The sequence below is a fragment of the Vanacampus margaritifer genome, chromosome 3 (genome assembly GCF_051991255.1).
Source record: "Vanacampus margaritifer isolate UIUO_Vmar chromosome 3, RoL_Vmar_1.0, whole genome shotgun sequence".
NCBI classification, from domain to species: domain Eukaryota; kingdom Metazoa; phylum Chordata; class Actinopteri; order Syngnathiformes; family Syngnathidae; genus Vanacampus; species Vanacampus margaritifer.
This window is the reverse complement of record NC_135434.1, coordinates 12,102,294-12,126,011: the sequence shown is the minus strand read 5'-3', so window position 1 is coordinate 12,126,011 and position 23,718 is coordinate 12,102,294. Positions and strand designations below refer to the sequence as shown.

Here is a 23,718-nt window from a genome sequence, read left to right as displayed (position 1 = left end):
CGTGGCACAATTTCCCCCTCTCATTTCTTGCATTCAAAGCTCTTCCACAAAGTAGAAAAATAGCCTGTCTTATATGCACAGTGTTTTTTTTTTGTCTTGCAGCAATTTCACGAGGAGCTGGCCCTGCAAATGGTTGTCAGCACGGGAGTGTGCAGGGAGAACGCATACAAATATGCCTGGTTCTTCTTTGAGCTGCTGGTCAGTCTTCTTTACGCAATACCATTTTTTGAATGGCACATTAGAAGGAAAAAAATACAGATCTGTACATCAGTCGATCATGAATCTCTCTTTCCTTCTCTCTCACCCTTTCTCTCCCTGCCGTTGTTTTTACTGAGGTATATCATTACTCACATTTATTCTCAACCTCTCCATTAATCTCACTTAGTCATACTTGTCCTGCAATGATCTCACTAGAGGGATGAATCAAATTCAGGACTTATTATATGCATTTTTATAACGTTACCATGGCGCAGTTCAAATAAAACAGACTTTGTTGGTTTTATTTTGATCAGCGTCACATTTTTTGTATACATGATGTCTTTTTCTTGTCGTGTTATTTCTGTTGTGGGGGTGACAGTTATCATGAATAACGAGCTAGAAGAGTGTCCATATGAATGAGGTTTGTGCTTGTATATGAATAGTGATGCAGTTGATTTTTTATTTTAATTCTACAGGTTATTTGTAGTTTTTCTCTATTCTAGTCGTGTATTCTATTTCTATAGTAAATATTTGTAGTTCACATATTCGCAGATTTTCTTTATTTTTAACTTGTTCTCCGTTATTTGTGGAAAATCTGCTCATTCATAGATTTTGTGCATAGGGCACTGCAATACAAGTATTACTTTGGCGCCATCTGGTGGAATCCTTGTGTCATTATGCTTAATTCATTGATACAGTAGTTTTACTTGTGTGTTTGAGATGTCCTGTTTTGTTGACGTTTCTTAAATGCGCTTTGTGCACTGTAAAAAGTGAAACTGAAAGTGTGTTTTTGCTTCCCTTCCAATGGAGCTGCTAATAGCCCATGTAGTCTGCTGTTGAAATGTGCCTGTATAGTATTCCCTAATCTGAACTTTAGTTGTTAAGTGGTCTTAAACATGGTTCCGACAGCCAATTATCAGTACTTTAAATACGCTTCAGTCAAACTACAAATTACAACGCATGTGAAAAGCCACTGGATGGCGATCAATTTCCACTTATTGCCCCCACCTTTCATCTTCCAAACAGGTGAAAAGCATGGCCCAGCACGTGTCTCAGCTGGACCAGAACAACGTGCCGCGGAGGAATCGCTTCTCCGACCGCTTTAAAGATGACATCACCACCATTGTCTCGGTCGTCACGGCTGAGATCGGCACCATCCTGGTCAAGCAGCAAAAGGTAGGGCAGGGATACCTCTTATCTTAGCATGAGTGAGACACTTTGCCAATTGCAGTTTGTTGGCGTCTGTTTCAGGAGGTGGAGCAAGCGGAGAAAGTCAATATCAGCCTGGCTTTCTTCCTCTATGACCTGTTGTCTCTCATGGACCGAGGCTTCGTATTCCTACTAGTGAAAAACTACTGTAATCAGGTACAGCTCAGTGGACGCAACTTTAGATACACCTGCACAATCTCTTATACTCTGCTGACACCTGCTTGCTGTTTTTGTAATAACTACCATTGCTTCAAGCATCCTCTTCAGTTCTGAGGCTGCATCAAAGCCTTCTGTATGGTCTAGCATGAAAATAAATAAATAAATAAAAACAAAAAAATAAAAAACATTAAGAAACTTATAAATACGTCTTTGGGATCATGGTAATATTTAAAATTGACTATTTATGCGTTTTTGGGAGCAAATTAGTTAAAAAGTAAATTGTCCACGATATGTCTGTTTTCAATTGTACAGAGAAGCTTTTTCACACAATGATCCTACAAAATATCCACATCAGTGCCATTTTCTCTTCTTTCTGTTCCAGATGTCCGCCAAAAGTGTTTCGATGCCAACACTGATCAGCATGCGTCTGGAGTTCCTGCGAATCCTGTGCAGTCACGAGCACTACCTCAACCTCAGCCTGTTCTTCAGCAGTCCAGCGTCGGCTCCTGCCTCTCCGTGCCCGTCCATCTCCTCACAGGTCTGGCCATGGCCGCTCTTTGAGCCTTCATTAGCTTGTAGTCAGTCCTATGGAGGACGACACTGGTCATTTGTTTACATTTTAGATTAACATTTAAATTCGTATCATAAAGGTGACTTAGTAAACAATAAAAAAATGAACCCAATATAACGGTAGTTATATATATATAGCAGGGGTGGGCACACTCGGTCCTTGAGGGCCTGAGTCATGCAGGTTTTGGATGTTTCCCTTCTCCAACAAAGCTGATATATGATCAGCTCCTCAGCAAGCTCTGTATAACCCTGATAACGATCCTGTTGATTGGAATCAGCTTGTGTTGGAAAAGGGAAACCTCCAAAGCCTGCAGGACTCCGGCCCTCGACGATCGAGTTTGCCCACCTCTGCTATATAGTATTCATTTGTGACATGAGTGTAAACGTGTACTGTGATGTGTGTCTCCATACAGAGCTCTGGGTCATATAGTTTGCAAGAGCAGCAAAGGATCCTGGGTCTGTTTGAGCTCTCTCAGGAGTTCAAGCAGCAGCACTACCTCACTGGGCTGCTCCTCACCGAGCTCAACGCAGCCCTCGACATGGAGTCAGAGGGGTACAGAAGAAGGATGCAAAATGCTTATTGAAATCCTTAATGTGAGGCATCAATATCTTGACTGACAGTTTTTTGGGGGGGACTGCATGCGTCTTCAGGGGAAAGGTCCAGAGGAAGGCCATCAACGCCATCTTCAGCCTGCTGTGCTCTCACGATCTGGACCATCGCTGCGTCAAGAGCGAGGTCAGAGCCAAGATGGCCGCCCTCTACTTGCCCCTGGTGGGCATCATCATTGACTCCACCAACTACCTGGATTTCACTGGTATGTATTATTTCAGACCACAGGGCGCGGTTCCAGTAATCCATGTTCTTAGTCCGCTGGTCTCAAGCAATCTGTTTTCGGGCTTTCTTGTGCATGATCTTTAGAAGAGGTTTCCTTACAGCTATGCAGACCAAAATGATGCAGTGTGCAGTTTCATGCTCCCACCCCTTCAACCTCTGCATCAATGCTGGCAGTATTCATACGTCTATTTTCCAAAGACAATCTCTGGATATGACTCTGAGCATGTGCACTCAACTTGTTTGATGGACCATGACAAGGCCTGTCCATAGTGGCTACTGTGCTGCACCTCAATTTCTGGGTTGGCAATCATCTTATAGCCTTGTCTGTCTTTATATAGAGCAACAATTGTTTTTTTCAGATCCTCTTAGAGTTCTTTGTCATGAGGTGCCATATAACACTTCTACTGAACAGAAAAGTAACAGTAGACTCTTTTATAAGCTACACTGCCTATTTCACATCATAGGTACAGTATACGTATAATTTCTTCAGTTTTGTCCAATTAAATTATATGGTAAATTATTTACAAAAATATGAGGTGTGTTCTTCCTTTTTTAAGATGCAGTATTACACTGTACAATATGTATAGATGTAAGTTATGATCCCTACAATTTAGTCTACGTGTCTATCTCCACAGTTTCCGACGCACGCGGCGCAAAGAACAAAAGTGGTGGACCTGAAGACGACCTTGACAGCGTGCCGCCCATCAATCAATCTGTTGCCATGGCGATCGCCGGGAACCCCTTCAACACGCTGGGGAGGAACGTTCTTGTTTCCATGGCATCCATGGTAAGAACTGTCAACTATTACGCCGTTTTTAGAAGTGTGTATACGATGTGCACGTGTGTCGTGCCAAATATGTAAAGTTCACTGAGGTAGATTGATTAGCTGTCAGAGCCACATGCACGCACACATACACACACGAAAATGTGATAGTTTATAAGAGGGTCAACACATCTAAAAAAAAACACATCCATCATGTATAGTATCTACCTATCAAACTACACAGTCACCTCCAAGCGATGCACTCTAGTGACCCTGCAATGTTTTTGCATGAAACACCACCACAGCGGGAAAAGTGACTTTCACACAACGCAGCCCTCGGCTTGATATTCATCATAGTTCCAAACATGGCAGCTGTAGTACGTCAGCCACTTCGATTGATGTTTTTTGTAGCTTTTTTTCCCTCATTGATATTTTCACAGCAACATTTAGCGGTAAAGCCGCGAATGTCAGGTAGGGAAAAAAGCTGGGCTGGGTCCCACCGTGAGAATGTGAGGTTTTTGAGGCAGGACACCCAAAAGCGCTGGGGCGATAATGGCCACATTTATCAAGAGCTGCCAAACAAGTGAAGCAGCAGTAGACCTCTCACGTCGTAATTCATCATCAGGAGAATGCAGGTGAATTAGTCTGCAGTAGATTTTCACGTCTGCTAGATGAGGAAAAGAGGTAGTTGACCATCCTTGCAACTTGTGTGTTTGCTGCATTAGGGGTCCCCCGTGGGAGCTGGACATTTGTTGGTGTTAATAGTGCATTTAGAAGTTCTTAAATTGTGGCTGGTGACCAGTCCAGGGTCTACCCACGTCTCTTTTCTAGGATCAGATGGGCTAGTCGTCACCTGTAAACCAAATCCGTAAAGAATTTTGGTTGAATTGAGAACAATTGATGATTTCTACTTAATATGCGACTGGCTCTTTAATGAGATTTAAGTTTATTTGAAATGTTTATTATTTAACTATTTGTATTTTATTTGAAATTGATTTTTTTAGTTGTAGTTTTTAGTTCATTTCAGTGATTTATTTATTTTTTAAAAAAATTTAATTTCTGGTTGATTTGTTTTTTAAGTTGTTGAAAATGTTTTATTAGTATTTTTAGTTTATTTATTTATTTATTTGAAGGATTTGTATTTTATTTGTCTTTTCATTTAGTTTTAGTTTTAGGTCACTGATAGTGTTGTGAACAGGTACACATATTTTCTTTTTTTTTTTTTTTTTTTTGGTGCATTTATTAAAGTGACTCATTTTAATTTTTGCTTTTGTGTTCATTGTTTATTTTCTTTTTTGTGGTTCCATTAAACTGCAGTTGTCCCCTGACTCGAACAGAATAGGTGTTTGAAAATATTTCGGGTTATTTAGTATTACTATTATTTATCTATTCAATTTATGTTTATTTATTATTAATTCATTTTTAAATGTGTTTATTTTTCTCTCTTTATGTTTAATTTAAATTATTATTATAATTATTTGACTCATGACCATAAAATGGATAAGAGACATTTTTATTGTTTTATGTTATTTTAGTATGCTTTCTTTTTATTCGACTGCTGCTTTCTCATGATCCCAAGCAGCGTAAGCAAATTTGAAATTCTTTATTTGTTTGTTTTCTTGTATGGACATATATTGTTTTACTTATACGTCGTACAGTTTATATTAAAAGGCAGTGTAAAATTGGGAGGAACCTATTTGTAATCTCATCCACTTTCTTGTTAGAATACATGAGGACATCCAGGGGATGTTTTGTGGTCATTTCCAGTGCTTCTTTCAAGTTTCAAATGAGCTTTTGCCTGTTTCTTCTGTCCTTTTTGTTCCAGCAGGGAAAGTCGGTAGCCACCCTGGCGGCGGACACCAGCCGCCACCTGCTGGTGTGCTTCCTATGGGTGATGAAGAACGCCGACCGCGGTCTTATCCAGCGCTGGACTGTGGACATGCCCCCCTCGCAGCTCAACAAGCTGTTGGAGCTCCTCACTATCTGCGTGTCCTGTTTTGAGTACCGGGTCAGTTTGCTCTGCATTATGGAGTCCGTTTAGAAGCCTTGTTGGTCAATAACTGCTTATTATATGCGTGTATTTGTATTTGTGTAGGTTCAGCAGAGCAACGATAAAGTGAGCACACAGGCTTTACAGAAATCCCAGCAGGCGAAGCTCCAGCTGGAAGAAGCCCTGCTGAGGGGGATGGGAGCCCGCGGGGAGATGATGAAGCGAGTCGGAGGTAACGCGCACTTAGAGGGACTGCGCCCGCCAGGGAGCACGTTCCGATCAATTTTATACCTTATGGACCTGGTGTGTTCCTAACAGCCGTTGACATGTCAAAATGGCTAATAAATCTCACTGTTCCATTTCAATAAAGGTTTGACATTTGTTTTGGTGGATTAAATGACATTCAAAAGTATTCAAAAACTCAAGTGATCTCCCCTTACACCTCTAGTTAGCATCCCTTACACGCTATGTGGCCGAGGCAGAGTGATTGAGACAACACGAGGATTTTTGCCTTCACTACCACCGTAGTTTTTAATATGTGAAGTGTCAGGCAAAACGATGTTACATGAAGTAAATTGCTTTGAAGCCGGAGAGAATGTAAACATAATTTATATTTATATATCACTGTTAAGTTGATTCAAAACTGATGAGATGTGGTGGAAACTCAGACATAGTTATTGTCATTGAGTGGCTAATTAATTGACTTTTCTGTTGCTCGGATGACTGGCACAGGTATTTTGACAGCTTTTTCTTTCTGAAGTTTTTATTTTTGTGTTTGTCAGGAATGGACAGAACCATGGGTCAAAGAGAGAACCTGCGCTGGAGGAAAGATCTCACCCAGTGGAGACAGACAAACGACAGGCATGATAAGTACGTTGGTATCACTTCTCCAGACGTACATACAGTACACTACCTTCTCAAATCTGAGTATTCATCATCCTACCTTGCACCAGGACCAAGGCGGAGTTAGACCAGGAGGCCCTGATCAGTGGAAACTTGGCCACAGAGGCAAACCTCATCGTTTTGGACCTACTGGAAACCATCATACAGGTATGGGTGAACACTGCTCTAAGTGGAGGAGGGTGTGTTAATGACAATCATTTGTTTGAAAATGAATGTTCCTGTAACTGTTCTCAGGGCATTGAATTTCTCACAAATGGACTGTTCAAGTTGCGATTGATTCAGTGCCTTCAGAATACAATGACCTGGTTGAATGAGAATATTCACAGACATCTTCCTTCTACAGAATTTTTTCCAAGCACTTTGAATTGGCGGCATTTACGTGTATAAATAAACCGCCCACACACACACATGCAAGATTTGGCAGTGTCAACTTGAAATGAGTCTTTGTATCCTTTATTGGTCAAAGCACTTGAAAAAAAACCCATACATGATCAGCTGTGTTTAATGGTTTATTCCCGGGCAAAAGAATTATAAATTCAGGACGTGTTGGCAGGTTAAAGATTGGAAATGGTTGGGAAAAATTATTTTGAATTTCCATGGGAAATTAATCCAGGGAATTTTTCAAGCCACTCAAGATCACGTGACAGGACAAATAAAATACAATCGGATACTGTATGCAGTAAAGAAATACAGGGTGTCCATAAATGGTAAATGGTACTTCATTTATATAGCGCTTTTCCACATTACAAGGCCCTCAAAGTGCTTTACATTCGATTACTCATTCACCTACTGATGACGCATTTGGGGGGGTTCAGTATCTTGCGTAAGAACACTTCGACGTGGTCACAATGGCATGGGATCGAAACCACAACCTTTGGGTTGGGAGACGACCAGTCTGCCACTGAGCCACGCCACCCCCGAGTCTCTTTACAATTAAAACAATTTATTACAAAGGCAGTTGTTAAGATATTTCAACTAGATTTATTCTACTTTAATGAGTGTTTATTATTATTATTTTTAAACTTCAGTTAATAGACTTCTACGTGGGCACCATTATTTGCACGAAGCACATCAAGACAGATTTCTTGCCATGTTCGCTGTAGTGGTAGCCTCAACATCAGTTTCCCAACACAACATTTTAATGTTAATGAAAACTTTAATAAACACTGATTAAAATAAATCAAATCTGGTTAAGATATCTCATCAACTGCCTTTATAATAGGCTATAATATATATATGCGTGTATATATATATAACAACAACAATCACGGTGAATAGGCCTGTCTATAAAAAATAAATTACATCATATCAGGTGTTAATTTGTTGGCCTTGTGTGGGATTTATTTTGAAGATGCTCTGGAGTAAACGTTTTGCCATTTTAGCCACTAAACTATTTCCCAGCAGTCTTGAATGCAGCAAAAGATGCTTCATTTACATTGTTGTAATTGTTTTCACGGTGAATTACACAATACAACATAATAGCCTTAGTGAACTTCTGCTCTTCCTGAGTTAAGTTTTATTTATTGCATACCATTGGCTATATTGTCTCAGTGTAACTACCGCACTTAATCTTCCACTCATGTGGACGTCGGGACGAATATTGTTTCATTTTGGTTATGTCTTCCATGCAGGCCGTGCCACTGGTGGACTGCAAGGACAGTGTGGTGGGTGGCGTGTTGAAGGTGTTACTTCACTCTCTCACCTGCAACCAGAGCACCACCTTCCTTTCACACACCTTCAGCACACTCAGGGCGCTTATTGTCAAGGTACCACACACACGACTAATATTGATATTATTATGAATTATTATAATTATATGCACTCTGTATAATGATAACAATGAATTGTTTTTCTTGTTATTGCCACTATATCACCTCATGATTCCAACGGTACTTAATGTCAAGCTGAATTTCTTAACAGACAGCAATCCAACAATACAATCATCCTCAATTGCTTCTGTTGCAGTTTGGCGAGCTTCTCTTTGAAGAAGAGGCTGAGCAGTGTGCGGACCTGTGCCAGAAAGTGCTCCAGTACTGCAGCAGCCCATTGGACGAGAACCGGAGTCAGGCGTGCGCTACCCTCTACCTCATCATGAGATACAGTTACAGCAATGCCAGCGTAAGCGCACACACACGTCAACATCCCATGATCACTCACTCAAGGTTATCCAGACCACCGGCGCTGCCACAGACCAAAGCAAATGGCGGGTGACCTTTCAGTCTTTATCTAACCTGAAGGAATTGAATTGAAGTGCACGTAAGAGTGTCCATTGGCTCATGATACGTGCGCTTCTGAGTCACACACATAGACACGCACATTTTATCCTGCTTTTATGTCATTCCCGTTTCTATTCTGGGCGCACGGTGGAAAAAGTTTCTGGTGAAGGGTGTGCGGGTGAATAGAGAGCAGAAAGATGTGTCACTATCTAACCCTCTTTAAATAATGACACACACTGGCTGACTGTGTGCCACAGCCAAAAGTTTTGCCAGTCATTTCATTTTTGGCTTCACTTGCTAGTGTCTTTAAAGTTTTCATACAGATTAATTAAAACACCTTCTGCTTCAGTATTAGTAAATTTTAAAGAAGTACTGTATTACACTTGTTTTGCTTCGCCAAGTTGACGACATGTACACCTCGCCATTGCTTGGTTGTCTCAGTACTGTACTCACTTTCTTTTTTTTAGACCTATGACAAGAAAAAAAAGTTTGGCAAAACACCTGCGCTCCAAAAAAAAAAAAAAACAAGCAGAAAAAGCTAGCATAAAAGTGACCACATGAACTGGTCTCTAGATGCGATGCTCGCTGCTGCCACCTAGCGGTTGAGTACCTAATTATCATTTCTAAGTCCAATTTTTGCTCGCAATACAAAGCGAAAATCCTAAATTGGGGTGTTCGTGAGTTAAAGTACCACTGTATCTTGGTTCCAACATATGCAGGAGGTGGGTATCTTTAGTGCCTAATGTTGTGGTTTGGCGAGTTTGTGTTGAAAAGAAAATAAGCTAGTGTGCCATCGCTCATTTTGCGTGCCGCTTTGATATTTCCTGTGTTTACAGCGTGCACACTGTAATGAAAGTCAGACACCAACCTCTGGAACATGTGCGCACACACACACACACCTCTCAGCATGTATTTGTTTATGCAGAGGATGCAGCACTGGGAATTAGCTTAGCGGCCATGTGACTCACTCAAATAGAATTTTCTTCCTAATATCAAGCCGTTTTTTCAACAACATGCTCACGCAGAAAAATACACATGCTGACATTTGTGCTTCAGATGCTTATAAAAAGCTCGGAAGAAAAAGGAGATGTCAACTGATGAGACAAATCTTATTATATAGGCCCAATTTTTGACCACACACACGCTCGCAGACACACATCAAGTGCATTAGGGGGCAGTGATGGGTGGTTAGGCCGCGGCTCCATGCTCAGTTGAACAGAATGGGGCCGTAGAGATGATCCATGGGTGATTATGTCTCTGCTAATGGGGGATCATTTCCCGCTTTGCCGCTCATGTCGGAGATAGATGGCGCTCAGCACACACACACATATACACACACACACACACACTCTCAACCTGAGCATGCACATGTGGCAGCTTGTCACTGACAGGTAGTGTGAAGAATGAAGGGAGTAACAACAGCAAGCAGAGGATGCAACATAATCAAACCACTGCGCCTTCCTGATTCAATATTGTCGTGATGCGTTTGGGTGCTGATTCAATTTGTACGCCACATTTTCGGCGTCGTTTTTGTTTTCTTGGCGAGGGCGTGACAAGTAATTGACAAATTTAGCTACGGTAGTTGGGCAAAATATTTGGAACTGCTCTCAGGGCGAGGCCGTGTACCTCGATACCCTGTAAACAACAACCACAATGATTAACATAATTGTATCTCTTCTAACATCCAGTACATGCATTTAAACATACTGTATGCAATTGGAGGGAACCAGGTGGAATACAATGTGGTCATCATCAAGTTCAAACGCAAACTGCTTTATGGAAGGAATTAAAGAATAAGATAAAATGTATATTAAATACATTCTATATACATTCTATATATGTTTTGGGTCAATTTTCTCTTATGACTAAAATGGAATAAAAGAATGTTTGAGTCGGGGGGAAACATTTTTAAATATATAAATAAAAGGAAAAAGAAAAACTGAAAAAATCCTAGTATTTAAAATGACAAAAATTTTATAATGAAATTTTATTTAATGCATTATTATTATTGTATTTTTGCATTTTCATCTATAGTTTTAATTGATTTAAAAGTTGCTTTAAAAGTAGTGACTTAAGCAGACATTTTGAATAAATAACAATCATAATTAATATCATCAATAATATTTTAAAGATATAATTAAGATATTTAAGATTATTAAATTTAGGTTTATTTATAATTTAAGTGTTTTGTATGCTTTATAAATTGTCTGATTGAAAAAAAAAATTACAGTAGATGCATTATTAATCCATAAAAGCAATTTTATTTATTTGCCAATTTTATTTAATTAAAAAATATATATCTTAAACAGCAGCACGGTGGTTGACTGGTTAGCACGTCCGCCTCCCAGTGCAGAGGACGTGAGATCGAGTCCAGGCTTCGGCCTTCCTGGGTGGAGTTTGCATGTTCTCCCCGTGCTTGCGTGGGTTTTCACCGGGTACTCCGGTTTCCTCCCACATTCCAAAGACATGCATGGCAGGTTAATTGAACACTCCAAATTGTCCATAGGTGTGATTGTGAGTATGGTTGTTCGTCTCTGTGTGCCCTGCGATTGGCTGGCAACCAGTTCAGGGTGTACCCCGCCTACTGCCCGAAGCCAGCTGGGATAGGCTCCAGCACCCCCCGTGACACTTGTGAGGAAAAGCGGTCAAGAAAATGGATGGATGGATGGATATCTTAAACAGGCAAAACTTTTAATAAATTATAACTGAATTGATACTATTACTACTACAAACCTATCCCTGCTGCTGCTGCTGCTTCTACTACTACTACTGATAATAATGATAAAAATAATAATGATAGTGATCTTACAATTATTATCAATTGTTAGATTAATGCTTCTCTTGCTGTCAAACTAAACTGATACATCTTTTGCAAATGATCGAATCTAATCTAATTAATTCAATGCACATGATTTGGAGGGTTGTTTAAAAAGTGTGGCTCCAATATTCAAGAGTCAAAGATGTGTTAACGAGAGTCAAATGTGGAAGTCAATAGGCCGTGAAGCTCCAGTTACATTTTGTTCAAGAAAAAGTTCATGGTGGTCCTTCTGTGCGTGTGTGTCTGGAACAGAACTTCTCCAGAGTGAAGATGCAAGTCACCATGTCGCTGGCCTCCCTCGTGGGCAAGTCCTCCGACTTCCAGGAAGAGCACCTGAGACGCTCCCTGCGCACAATCCTGGCCTACGCCGAAGAAGACGGCGAGATGCAGAACACGCAGTTGCCCATGCAGGTATCTCATGATGTTCATGATGAGTTTGGGTCTTAAACACAATCACATCACCTTTTGAACCATGATTATATCCAGGAATGTAATAATGACAGCAATATCGTGATATTGTGATATTTGAATTTGATAAATTCTTAAGGCCTAATTCCGTCCCCAGGTGGATGAGCTCCTGAGGAACCTCAACAGCATCTTGTCGGACACAGTGAAGATGCGAGAGTTCCAGGAGGATCCCGAGATGCTCATGGACCTCATGTACAGGTACCTTCCACACTTTCCTGCCACCCCGTCATCCTCTCTCTCTTTATCTGGGCCTTGTTTTGCCTCTGTTTGCCTCCCTCACTATGGCAACCATGTGCTAGCACTTTGGCTCCCCTCTGAGCCGCTTTTGTTTACATGCAAATGCAAACAGTGGGTCCGGAAGAGACCAAAGGACCATATGCGCGCTCCATGTGTCGTGTTACATGTGCCATTTATTACGCATGGCTCTATTTTAGGTCTCATTCACCCTAAGCGTGTACACTCTTTTCACCTAAACTCACCCCTTGCGAGCTCACCACACTTGTTGATCTGTAGGGTACAAAACATTTGGCGTCCAGATGTATCTATTAACGTTAAAAAGAAAATGAATCAAAGGCTTTATAAAGGCTTTTATTCCATTTAAATGCACTGCATACATGAATTCCTTTTATGAGAATAATTTTCATATTTTGGTTTTCTTATAAATATTGTGAAAAATGTCTAAAGGCCTTCATTACAATTGTTGTTCTTCTAATGCTTGAATGGCAACACAGGGTTTTACTTACCACAGCTCTTGTAGAACAGATTCTGCTCCATCTGGTATGTGCGTCTTGGCCAACAGAGGGCGGTACAATAAACAAGGTTATTGTATTGATGCTATTTTTTTGTATGTGAGCATTAAAATAAGAAGAAAGCATTGTGGCTACTTTATGTTTAGTCTGCCAAACTGCTGCTTGTTGAGAAATTACTTTTGCAGAGTTTGCTGCCACCATCGAGCCCTTTTATCTCAAATGTTTGCTCGCAAGCCGAAGCAAAAAATCAGCCAAGAGACCCAATTTGGGTCACACTTGGCAAGGCATGCGCTTGTCTATCACAGAAATTCGTAATGCCCTTGCATGTGGTAAAGAAAGAAAAGAACCACGCTCGGTGATGCGTTGTTTAGCAATTAATTGAACACCGAGAGAACAGTGAAACACACAAGGCAGAGCTTCTGTCGGCCACAACTCACAGCCTCGCACATAAACGCCAACTGGCATAGTGGATGCTATTTTTGTCCATATTGTGTATACCTTGCCTCTCACCCAAAGTCAGCTAGGATAGCAAGTCAACAAAATAGTTTGTTATGGTGCTTGGAGTGCACTGCGTGATTCAGACAGCTGTTTGTAATATTTTGTCCCTCTCATAAAGATTATCATCTTTTGTAATGAAAGACTTAATGATATTATTGAGAAGTAAATCAATAGCAGTGACATCCTCCCCTTCTCCCTCCTCGTCCGTCCCACAGGATAGCAAAAGGCTACCAGACATCTCCCGACCTGCGTCTGACGTGGCTGCAGAACATGGCGGAGAAGCACAACAACAGGAAATGCTACACCGAGTCGGCTATGTGTCTGGTGCACGCCGCCGCCCTGGTGGCGGAATACCTCAGCATGCTGGAGGATCACAATTACCTGCCCGTTGGCAGCGTCACCTTCCAGGTAGACATCAGATTATATCATAATATACACATGGGAAATAGGTTGGGGGTTACTCCACCTGCCATTCCTGCAACGACTAAATAGTACCGATGATGATAATTTTGTATAGATTCATTATAATGATAATGTAACCCAAATTTTGACAGGTATTTTTTTTTTAATAAACAATTTATAGATTCTTGCCAAAGTTATATGAGAGATGAAGTCATCTTTTTGTCACACGTACACAAAATTTGACCTGCATTTGACCCATCACATGAGCAAACACACATTGTTAGTGCCGCTTTAGCAGTTTGCGTAATCAGTGTCTTGCTCAAGGACACCACTGCCGTGTGTCCGGAGTGGCAGGTGACAAGCTTAACCGCTTAGCCACGGCTACCGGTTTATAAAGTAAACAAGAATAGTGACTCACTTACATATATTATTATTATTATTATTGTTATTATGTTGTAGAAGTAATACTTTCAGAATTTTGAAACTGAATATTTGTTGTATAACTGTGTGGATTTGAACATTTAATGGTGTAAAAAATAAATGGTGTTTTTGACATTACAAATCATGCCAGTTTTCCATAGTTTAAATTTATGCAGAAATTCAATAATAATAATAATAATTCCAAGATGTAAAGAAAAAAACATATGACTATCAATGTGTGTATGCATTCTGACCTTAATATATTAGTATTCCAGTCTTGAATGAATAAAACAATGGATAAGCTGTAAATAATTCTTGGCATTCATAAAAAAAAAAAAAAAAAAAAACATAATTAAAATGTGGATGTAATATTCTATTTTTCTAAATAAGTAGGGAGTGGGGGGATTGGTGGGTGTGTGACCTCAAGCAACATGTTTTTTTTTTGTGTGTGTGTGTGTGGCCACACTAGAATAAAGTGTAATTTCACATCACAAATGAGTCATAGCTCCTCTGCAGAGGCAGACATACAACAATTTTATAGACAAATGATGCTATTTAAAGTCTCCGCGGAGTGCAAAATATTTAGTTCTTCCCGAGGGGGAGGGGGTGGTGGTTAAAAAAAAAACAATTGAGAAGTGGTGTTTACCCCCATTATTTACTCATTTGCTCCCAGAAATGTATAAATACGTTCTATTTTAAATGTTACCATGATCCCTAAAACTTATTTATATGTTTTTTTTAAATGTTTTTTTTATGCTAGAGCATACAGAAGCCTCTGAACTGAAGAGAACCGTTGAAGCAATGGTAGTTATTACAAAAACGGCCAGCAAATGGCAGCAGAGTATAAGAGATCAACCAGAAAAAAAAGCTCTTTCCCCTACTGTTTTAAACAGGTTTGTGAATAATGATGAAACTTAGCTACATTCTAATGTTAATTGCTGCAAAACAGAAACAGATAGAAATAGACTTTTTTTCTGATGAAAGAAGAGACAGAAGAGATCTTTCTTTTGGTAGGTTCAATGTTTTTATACCAATAGAATACAACATTCAAAATCAAAATTCATTAAAACAGCCGGGAGCGAAGGGGGTTGCTTCAGTGAATATGGCTGAGAGTGAATGAGTTAATACTAAATAAATATATAACTTTTTTACACATTGTTAGATAAAATCAATATTGTGATAAATACATGCTCTTGTGCTGAAGGTGATATTGATAAGATGTAGCATACACACACCTAGACAGACAGACGCACACAGACATACAGACACACATATACAGCGAGGTGTGTGCGCCCAACACATCATGACCTCCAGCAGTCAACAGGTCATTGATTGGAGGGTCATCACATTAGTTCCATTTCCTGCTCCCCGTTTTCAATTCAGCCATGTGACTGCTAATTTGATTAAGAGGACTAAGTGATTGATTGGACGCATGGATTTTCCCTCCTCAGAGCATCTCCTCCAACGTGCTGGAGGAGTCGGCAGTGTCGGACGACATCCTGTCCCCCGACGAGGACGGCGTGTGCTCGGGTCGCTACTTCACCGAGAGCGGCCTCGTGGGCTTGCTGGAGCAAGCCGCCGAGCTCTTCAGCAATGTAATGAGCAAACCGGGCCATTGTTTTCATCCATTTGTCACTTGCTGTGTAATATCGGCGTGCTGTATGTCGCCATGGTAACCGACGGCGCCGCTTTTTGTCTTATCAAGGGAGGTCTGTACGAGGCTGTTAACGAAGTCTACAAGGTAATCATCCCCATCCTTGAGGCTCATCGTGACTTCAAGAAGCTGGCGTCCACTCACGACAAACTGCAGAGAGCCTTTGATAATATCATTCAGAAGGTAATGACTAAATTCACTATTTAAAAATAAATAAATTCTAAAACTATAATTAACAAATACAATATCTTACAACAGTGAGTACACCCCTCACGTTTTTGGAAATAATTTCATGAAACGCTGAAGAAATGACTTTTTGCTACGATTTACAGTCCTCTCAATATAACTAAACAGCTGGCAACAAAAGTGAGTACACCCCTTAATGAAAATGTCCAAATTGGCCTCCAAGTGTCAATTTTGTGTGGCCACCACTTTTATTCTTATTTACGCTAGTATTAAAATTATACATACAACCAACAAGAACCAGCAAGCAAGAGGATGGATTCAAATAAATTTTATCTAATCATATCTATTTGTCTGTCGGCAGATAAGTGTTGTATTATTTAGTATTTTATCCATTAACCGCATCTGTTTCTTTTAAATTACCTGAAAATTACTGACTGTAGAAAGTCATAAATGGCCCATAAACAGGCCTTTATGACACTAATAAGAAATAAAAATAACTGCGTAATGTCCTACTGTGGAGAATGTCATCATGGAGATGAATGTCCCTGTGTCCCTGCAGGGCCACAAGAGGATGTTCGGCACGTACTTCCGGGTGGGTTTTTACGGCGTGAAGTTCGGAGATCTCGATGAGCGGGAATTCATTTACAAGGAGCCGGCCATTACGCACCTGCCAGAGATATCGCAGCGGTTGGAGGTGAGAAATAGATGCGGCATGTTGTGTCTAGTGTGTCTTAAATCAGGGGTGGACAGGTTTCACCTTTTGGTAATGAAACATGCAAACAAAAAAAGAACAGCTAGGTCATGTGATGTTTGCCTAAATATATCACCATTTGGAACTTGAGAAACATATAAGAGGTTTGGATTTTTATTCAGAAAAAAACGAAAACATTTTGGTTTAATTGTGGCTCAAAGGCACCATGCAGATAGAGTTGCTACATTACATTAGCAAACAAATACTAAGTGATATTTAATTGACATTTGTGTAATTATAAATAATTATACGCTGCCATGTTATATGTACGTGTTTCTCTGGCTGCCAGAACTTTTATAGTCAGTGCTTCGGAGAGAACGTCCTGGTGATGATCAAAGACTCGACGCCTGTGGACAGAAAACAACTTAACCCCAACAAGGTAAGACACACGCTATCATTCAATGGATAACCATACAACAAATGTATAATTGTCATTTTTTGGAATGTGGAAGGAAGGCAAACGTGCCTGTAGATAACACACACAAACACAGGAAAAACATCCAAACGCCGCACAGATTTGAACCCAGGACCTCTCAACAGTGAGGCGGATGTACCAAGAACTAACTCACTGTGGAGAATGGAATCCAATACAAAAAAATAAATAATCTTCCATTAAATCACCGATGACGGATTACTGCAGTGCATCTAGCAATTATTGATGATATGTAATGCATATGTACCGTGAAGGTTGTTCAACAAATAACATTACATGACATAACATTAGGTACACCTGCTGTACAGATACTCATTTTTTGTGTGTATTTTTTTATTTTATTATTGGAGTTTTAGAAATGCACTGCATCACAATGAAAGCTACTTTATAACATTTTGACCCTTTCATGTAACTAAAAGATTTTATACCACGAAAAATAATAAACACACAGCTTTTGAATTAGATTATTTTAGATAAGGGGTGGGTAAAGTATGTCTTGCGCTCCATTTTTTAATTCTGGCCATTTGAGCATTTTTACTCTCAAGATTACTGTAATATTTGTTGCCTTCATTTAGCTGTTTCCCCACTAAAGTTAGTTATTCAAAAATTGTTTCATAATTTTTATTTATCTTTATTAATTTGTTTAAAAATACGTGAAATGAAACCAATTTCCACAGACATGTGTAATTTATTAATTAATTTCATTAAATAATTGATTGGTTAGTTATGATTAAATTATGAAAAATAAAATCATTGTCAATTGTCAAATCAGTGGATTATTGTTTTTTTATTGTTATTAACTATTTTACATATTTTACACATCTGTTTTTGTTTAGTTTTTTATTTTTACTTCATCATAGGGCTGTGCAATTAATCGTAATTTAATTACAATTTCTATTATTACACTCCACAATTACAAAATCGGCATAATTGTAAACAAAAATAAAATATATCATTAATACCAATTTTGAGTTGTTTAAATTGATATATTTGCACCTTTTTATTTTAAAATGACAAATTTAATAAATCTTGTTTGGTCCAAAAGAAACTTACATAATCATAGTGTTTCAAAGATTTTTTTTTTCTCAATAATTTTTAATGTTTGAAAATGTTCTTGTTTTGTACCAAAAAATTATCGTTTGAATAATCGGGATTTCAATTATTACCAAAATAATCGTGAATATAATTTTTCCATAATCGAGCAGCCCTACTTCATCAACAAATAATGTGGCCCGTCTGCCCATTTTTCAAAATCAAATCAAATCAAGCTCACCCAGCCCTGCATGCAAATGTGCACGTGTACCTAATGTAGTGTCCTTGTGATGCTGTGCAGGCCTACATCCAAGTTACATACGTGGAGCCCTTCTTCGACGACTATGAAATGAAAGACCGACTGACCAACTTTGAGAAAAACTTCAACCTGCGGCGCTTCATGTACACCACGCCCTTCACCAAGAGCGGGCGTCCGCGGGGCGAGCTCAACGAGCAGTATAAGAGGAAGACCATCCTCACCACAATGCACGCCTTTCCATACGTCAAGACGCGCATCAACGTCATCCAGAAGGAGGAGGTAGTGAGCCAAACACTGCCCATATTTGTAGGTCGCCATTACTGTTATATTTTCTTCCTCCAGTTTGACCTGACTCCTATTGAGGTGGCCATAGAGGACATGCAGAAGAAAACCAAGGAGCTGGCGGTGGCCACGCACAGAGAGCAACCTGATGCTGTTATGCTGCAGATGTTACTGCAAGGTTCAGTCGGAGCCACTGTTAACCAGGTAATATGAGTGTGCACACTCCCATAATTTGGTGGTAAATTTTAATATCGCATTATCGTTACATCCCTACTTAGGATGTGATTTAGAAAATGCAACTATTAATCAAAAGCCAATCAATGATCAAATTTGTCAAATTATTTTCGATAATCAATTAATCGTTTAGAGACCTAAAATTGTCCAAATCCTCAGAATTTCAGCCTCTTGAGAGTAGATCTTCTCTGAATGAAGACTGATTATCGTTGTCCATCCATTTATTTTTAACACCGCCAATCTGAATTCAATTCCAATTTTTATTTCACTCTTTAAAGGAAAAAGAAATGAATGGGGACAGAAAGAAGTCAAATTTATCTGCCCCTAGTCAACACAAAAAAATGATCAACACAAAATGAATGACATCAAGCAATCAAGATGCTTTCAATGTAACAATTAAACAAAATAATTCAACAGCATGTCCTTGTGCTAAATATATTTTTCCAGTAATTGTGCTTTTATACATTTAAAAAAAAATACAAATAGACTGAGATTATTTTGTTTTACAATCCAGATTGTTCCACAAATTGACACATTGAGTTGAAACATATTGTTGTTTTTTTAGTTTTGTTCTATATTTAGGTTTGGAAAAAATATTTATTCCTCTTAATTTGTACTCACTTTTCCTTTTATTAAATTTGATTTACACGTTAACTGGAAAAATTCCATGATGGACCTCATACATTATTTTAAAGCGGTTAAACTCCATCAATTCATTAAATATGAAAGTTTTTAGTTGTATAAATAATGGATTAGTGTGGTCTCTGTATCCACATCCAAAAACGATACCAATAACACATTTCTGTAGACGAAAGATGGGTTTGGTGTAGGTTTTGCCAGCACGCCCCACACTTTAGTCTTGTTCAAGTCGAGGGTGATTATCATTGTGTTGAATCAAAATAAGACTTTTACAAAATGAAAACAATGATCGATATTTTTTGCCTATTTTATGTTTTATGTTATGAGACAAACCACTAACCAAATCATTAAAAAAGTAATTGAGTGCATTTTCCGCTCTGTCAATAAAAATCTAATTATTATTATTAAAATATTCATTAGTTGAAGTCCTACAGTATTTTTTTTTGCCACATATTAGTTTGAATTTTAAAAAATAGTAAGCCATCTTCAAAGTTCTCGTAAAGTGCTTGTGAATGTGACCTTTGAAACGCTGTTGAAAGTTCTCACAAATCCAGCTGCCACAAAAAGTTGAGTATTATTCACGAGTGTGTCATATTAACCCCCAAATGCCCGTCCGTCCTCCCTCTTCATCGCCCCTTTGTCCCCTCTGTGCTCCCTCTAAATGTGACAGGGTTTGTCTTAAACAGACAGGCATATAAATTAGCTCCATTTAATTTATCACATTTACAATTAGCATTGTAGTGGCAGATCGCAGGTGGGAGATGATCAAAGCCTTCGCCGCATCCATAACCTTAATCCCCCCCCCCCCCCCTCGCCTACCTCCTCCCGCCAACATTGAGTTAAAATGTCAATTCATGGCCGCCCTCCCTTTCATGTGTCGTGCGCGAACCAGAGCTGGCTTTGATGTGATTGCTTCCAGGTCCTGCCGGCGTGCTGGATGTCAAGACGGCGCTCCCGTATTTTATCTCCGAACGTCTAATCTGACAGGTCTCGTCACTCAGGACCCGATGGCTGCGTAACGCACAGCAGTTCCGTAAACATCCATGTCTCCGGCGTAATCAGCGCGGGAGGCCTCGGTTTTCCTTCTATTTGGGTCCGCTGTACATGAAAGCGGCTTTTTTTTTTGGATGCTAATCAGAGCTGTTTAGCTGCTCCTGTCATGTAGCAGGCGCTGTGCAAGCGTGCTGTGGTTTCATGACAATTATATGGCTCATGCTGGGAAACTAGGAGCGAAATGCTAAGATCTTAGGGCAGGGGTTCTCGACTGTGGATCTCATTGTGGGTCCCGCATTTTGTTCTAACACTAATACAGAGCAAATTGAAATGCCTTTGAAATGGAATTTATAAACATAAATACACAAAAGCACCTGAGCTCATTAGTAAAACACTGAAGAAATTCTTGGCTCAGATGGATGTACGACTTTTGTAGGCAAGAATTTTAACTCATTAGGTCCCAAAAACGTATAAAAATGTTCTATTTTAAATATTGCCATGGTCCCAAAAACGTATTTAGAATTTGTTTTAATGTTTTTTTATGCTAGAGCATACAGAAGGCTTTGATACAGCTTCTGACCTGAAGAGGGTGCTTAAAGCAATGGTAGCTATTAGAAAAACGGCCAGGAGGTGGCAGCAGAGGATAATAACAGGGCCATTTTGCAAAAAGCTCTTTGTGAATAATGATGAAATGTAGCTATATTCTAATGCTAATTGCTGCAAATGGAAACAGATACAAATATCATTTTTTTCCCTGATGAAAGAAGAGACTAATCTTTCTTTTGGTAGGCTCCATGTTTTTATCGCAATGGACTATATGCCACGGAGGAGGCGGGACTTCCGGGTTTTCACCCATCAACTTTGTTTCCGGTTTGCGACGTGTGGGCCACGTCCTAATATTTGCGCTTCCGCCTCGGTTGCGCTTTCCCGTCGACGGGTGCGAGGCTGCGAGTGTGTAGTGTCTGTCTCAGTGTCCGAAGCATTTCAGATAGCTGAGACGCCCTCCTGCCGATCAGCGGGAGCGCGCGGTCAGGGGGTGCAGGGGTGGGGGTGCGAGATTTTTGGAACGTGGCCAGCAGTGGCCAGAAACGGCGCTGATGTGTAAAACCCAGAAGTCAGTGGCATCTACCCCATCTGTGGGGCTTGCAAAATCAGTCAAAATTCAGTAAAACAGCCGGGAGCGAAGGGGGTTGCTTCAGTGAAAATGGCTGGGAGTAAATGCGTTAAAATTAACTTGTTAAAATGCCTTTTTCTCATAAATGTCAATGTTAATCTGATAATACAGTTTTACAAAAAAAATGTAAAACGTTTTTGTAAAAAAAAATTCTCAAAATAATTAACATTATTCCTGTTAAGGATGGACGAGTACTGATAGCAGATATCGCTTTTGGTGCTAATACCAGACTGATTTTTGGGGTTCTCGGGACAGCACGCCCTCTTGTGATCGTTTTACGATCAGGAACTACAAATTAGAAGAATAGAAAATTGTCATTAATTTGATGCAATTTTAAGGAAAATGCTGTATTGTGATCTATGGGTGTTTCTTTCAAATTTTCTGTCATTGTCTTTTTGGGGAAATTTTATGTATCAGAAGTACTTGTGGTATTGGTATTTGGTATCAGTATCAGTGACTACTTAAGAGTACTCGTAGGCTACTGCTATCGGTCTGAAAAGTGGTATTAAACCTCCCACATTTCTGTGATTTTTTTTAATTTATTTTTTAAATATAAGACTTTGTTTTTTCCCCCAAAATACAACTTTTCTGTAAAAAACAACAACAACCTTTTTTGTAAAGAAATTAAAAAAATAAGTTTTTCCTTTGAAATGAAACTTAATTTTAGATTACCGGTACTACTTAAGATTTTTTATTTTTTTTTTACTTTCCGTTCCTCCATTTGTCCCCAAATAAATAAATAAAAATCTCTCAAAATTACTTTAAATAAGCAACTTACAGTTAAAAAAAATCTATACTGTAGGCAAATAGATTGTAAAATAAGAAATTAAGTGCTTGTTTTAAGAGCGCAGAGAACTTAGGAGGAAGATGACAAGTGCAGGTTTAAATTGAAAGCATGCAAATGAACCACATTTAATTACATCATCAGGGTTTATGTCCCTTTTTATTCACATTGTACAAAAATCCACATTCTAAAAACCTTGTCATGTTTACACCTCTCCATCAGATACGCAGTAAATCCTTTTTTATTGTATTTTTTACTTGACTTTGACTTGACTGACCCACTTTTGGGTCCCAGCGTTAGAGAATCACTGCTAGGGCGGTGGAGTGATAACAGGAAGCCATCTCTCATCCCTCCTTTGTTGGTACGCTCCGACATTGGTACGCTTCCTCTCTTAAGCTCCTTTTTCCTTCCTGTGGTTTTGTTTTTGCTTTCTCTTTCTTGAACCTTGACTCCTGCGTGTTTGTGCTCCTCCTCTCCGTGTTGTAGGGCCCACTGGAAGTGGCCCAGGTCTTCCTGAATGAGATCCCGGCGGACCCCAAGCTCTTCCGTCACCACAATAAACTGCGGCTGTGTTTCAAGGAGTTTATTATGAGGTAAGATGGCGTCAGCGAAACCGTGATCGACCTACTGAGCGACTTGCTGAATCAAAGCAGTACAAGAATGGATCCATGTATCACGTACCATTCTGCCGAAATGCTTCAGGGTTTTTTACTGCCATCATGAACCTTTATTAACAGTATACAGACAATGCTTTATGTCAGTGGTTCTCGAAGTAACGCCTCAAAAAATATTGCTTTTCAAGTACCGTGATTGTGACCGATATCAAAGTAACGTAGTAGGCCTTAGTGGGTAGTGTTCAATAAAAAACACATAGAGGGTATATTTCACATTATTTTAGGCTGCTGCAATGGGGAGAGACCATGCTTAAACGGCTCGGTCGATTATCGGTGCCAACAGTTAGAAAAGATTGAATGAAAATGTGTTGAACTAAAGGTTAAATACAACTGAACTGTACTTTACAAAAATGTTTTCACTGGATTACAAAAAAAAGTATGAAAAGTATAAAAAATATGTTAATCACTGTTAATAATAGTATTTG

General features: G+C 39.4%; 1 protein-coding gene across 3 annotated transcripts in view; it reads left to right on the top strand.

The window, feature by feature from the left end:
• dock8 (dedicator of cytokinesis 8) overlaps positions 1-23,718 on the top strand; it is a 73,692-nt gene that overhangs the window by 40,202 nt on the left and 9,772 nt on the right. The window contains exons 24-46 of one of the 3 annotated variants that reach the window (XM_077560502.1): positions 103-198; positions 1,225-1,374; positions 1,450-1,563; positions 1,949-2,104; positions 2,550-2,689; positions 2,788-2,951; positions 3,607-3,758; positions 5,560-5,742; positions 5,830-5,956; positions 6,507-6,594; positions 6,678-6,774; positions 8,259-8,393; positions 8,593-8,745; positions 11,914-12,072; positions 12,227-12,327; positions 13,592-13,784; positions 15,650-15,793; positions 15,904-16,035; positions 16,598-16,732; positions 17,079-17,168; positions 18,556-18,792; positions 18,856-18,999; positions 23,106-23,212. In XM_077560502.1, coding sequence (XP_077416628.1) covers positions 103-198; positions 1,225-1,374; positions 1,450-1,563; positions 1,949-2,104; positions 2,550-2,689; positions 2,788-2,951; positions 3,607-3,758; positions 5,560-5,742; positions 5,830-5,956; positions 6,507-6,594; positions 6,678-6,774; positions 8,259-8,393; positions 8,593-8,745; positions 11,914-12,072; positions 12,227-12,327; positions 13,592-13,784; positions 15,650-15,793; positions 15,904-16,035; positions 16,598-16,732; positions 17,079-17,168; positions 18,556-18,792; positions 18,856-18,999; positions 23,106-23,212 — 3,197 coding nt within the window. Of the gene's footprint in view, positions 1-102; positions 199-1,224; positions 1,375-1,449; positions 1,564-1,948; positions 2,105-2,549; positions 2,690-2,787; positions 2,952-3,606; positions 3,759-5,559; positions 5,743-5,829; positions 5,957-6,506; positions 6,595-6,677; positions 6,775-8,258; positions 8,394-8,592; positions 8,746-11,913; positions 12,073-12,226; positions 12,328-13,591; positions 13,785-15,649; positions 15,794-15,903; positions 16,036-16,597; positions 16,733-17,078; positions 17,169-18,555; positions 19,000-23,105; positions 23,213-23,718 lie in introns of all 3 variants that reach the window. The other 2 variants (XM_077560501.1, XM_077560500.1) reach the window with 2 other exon arrangements.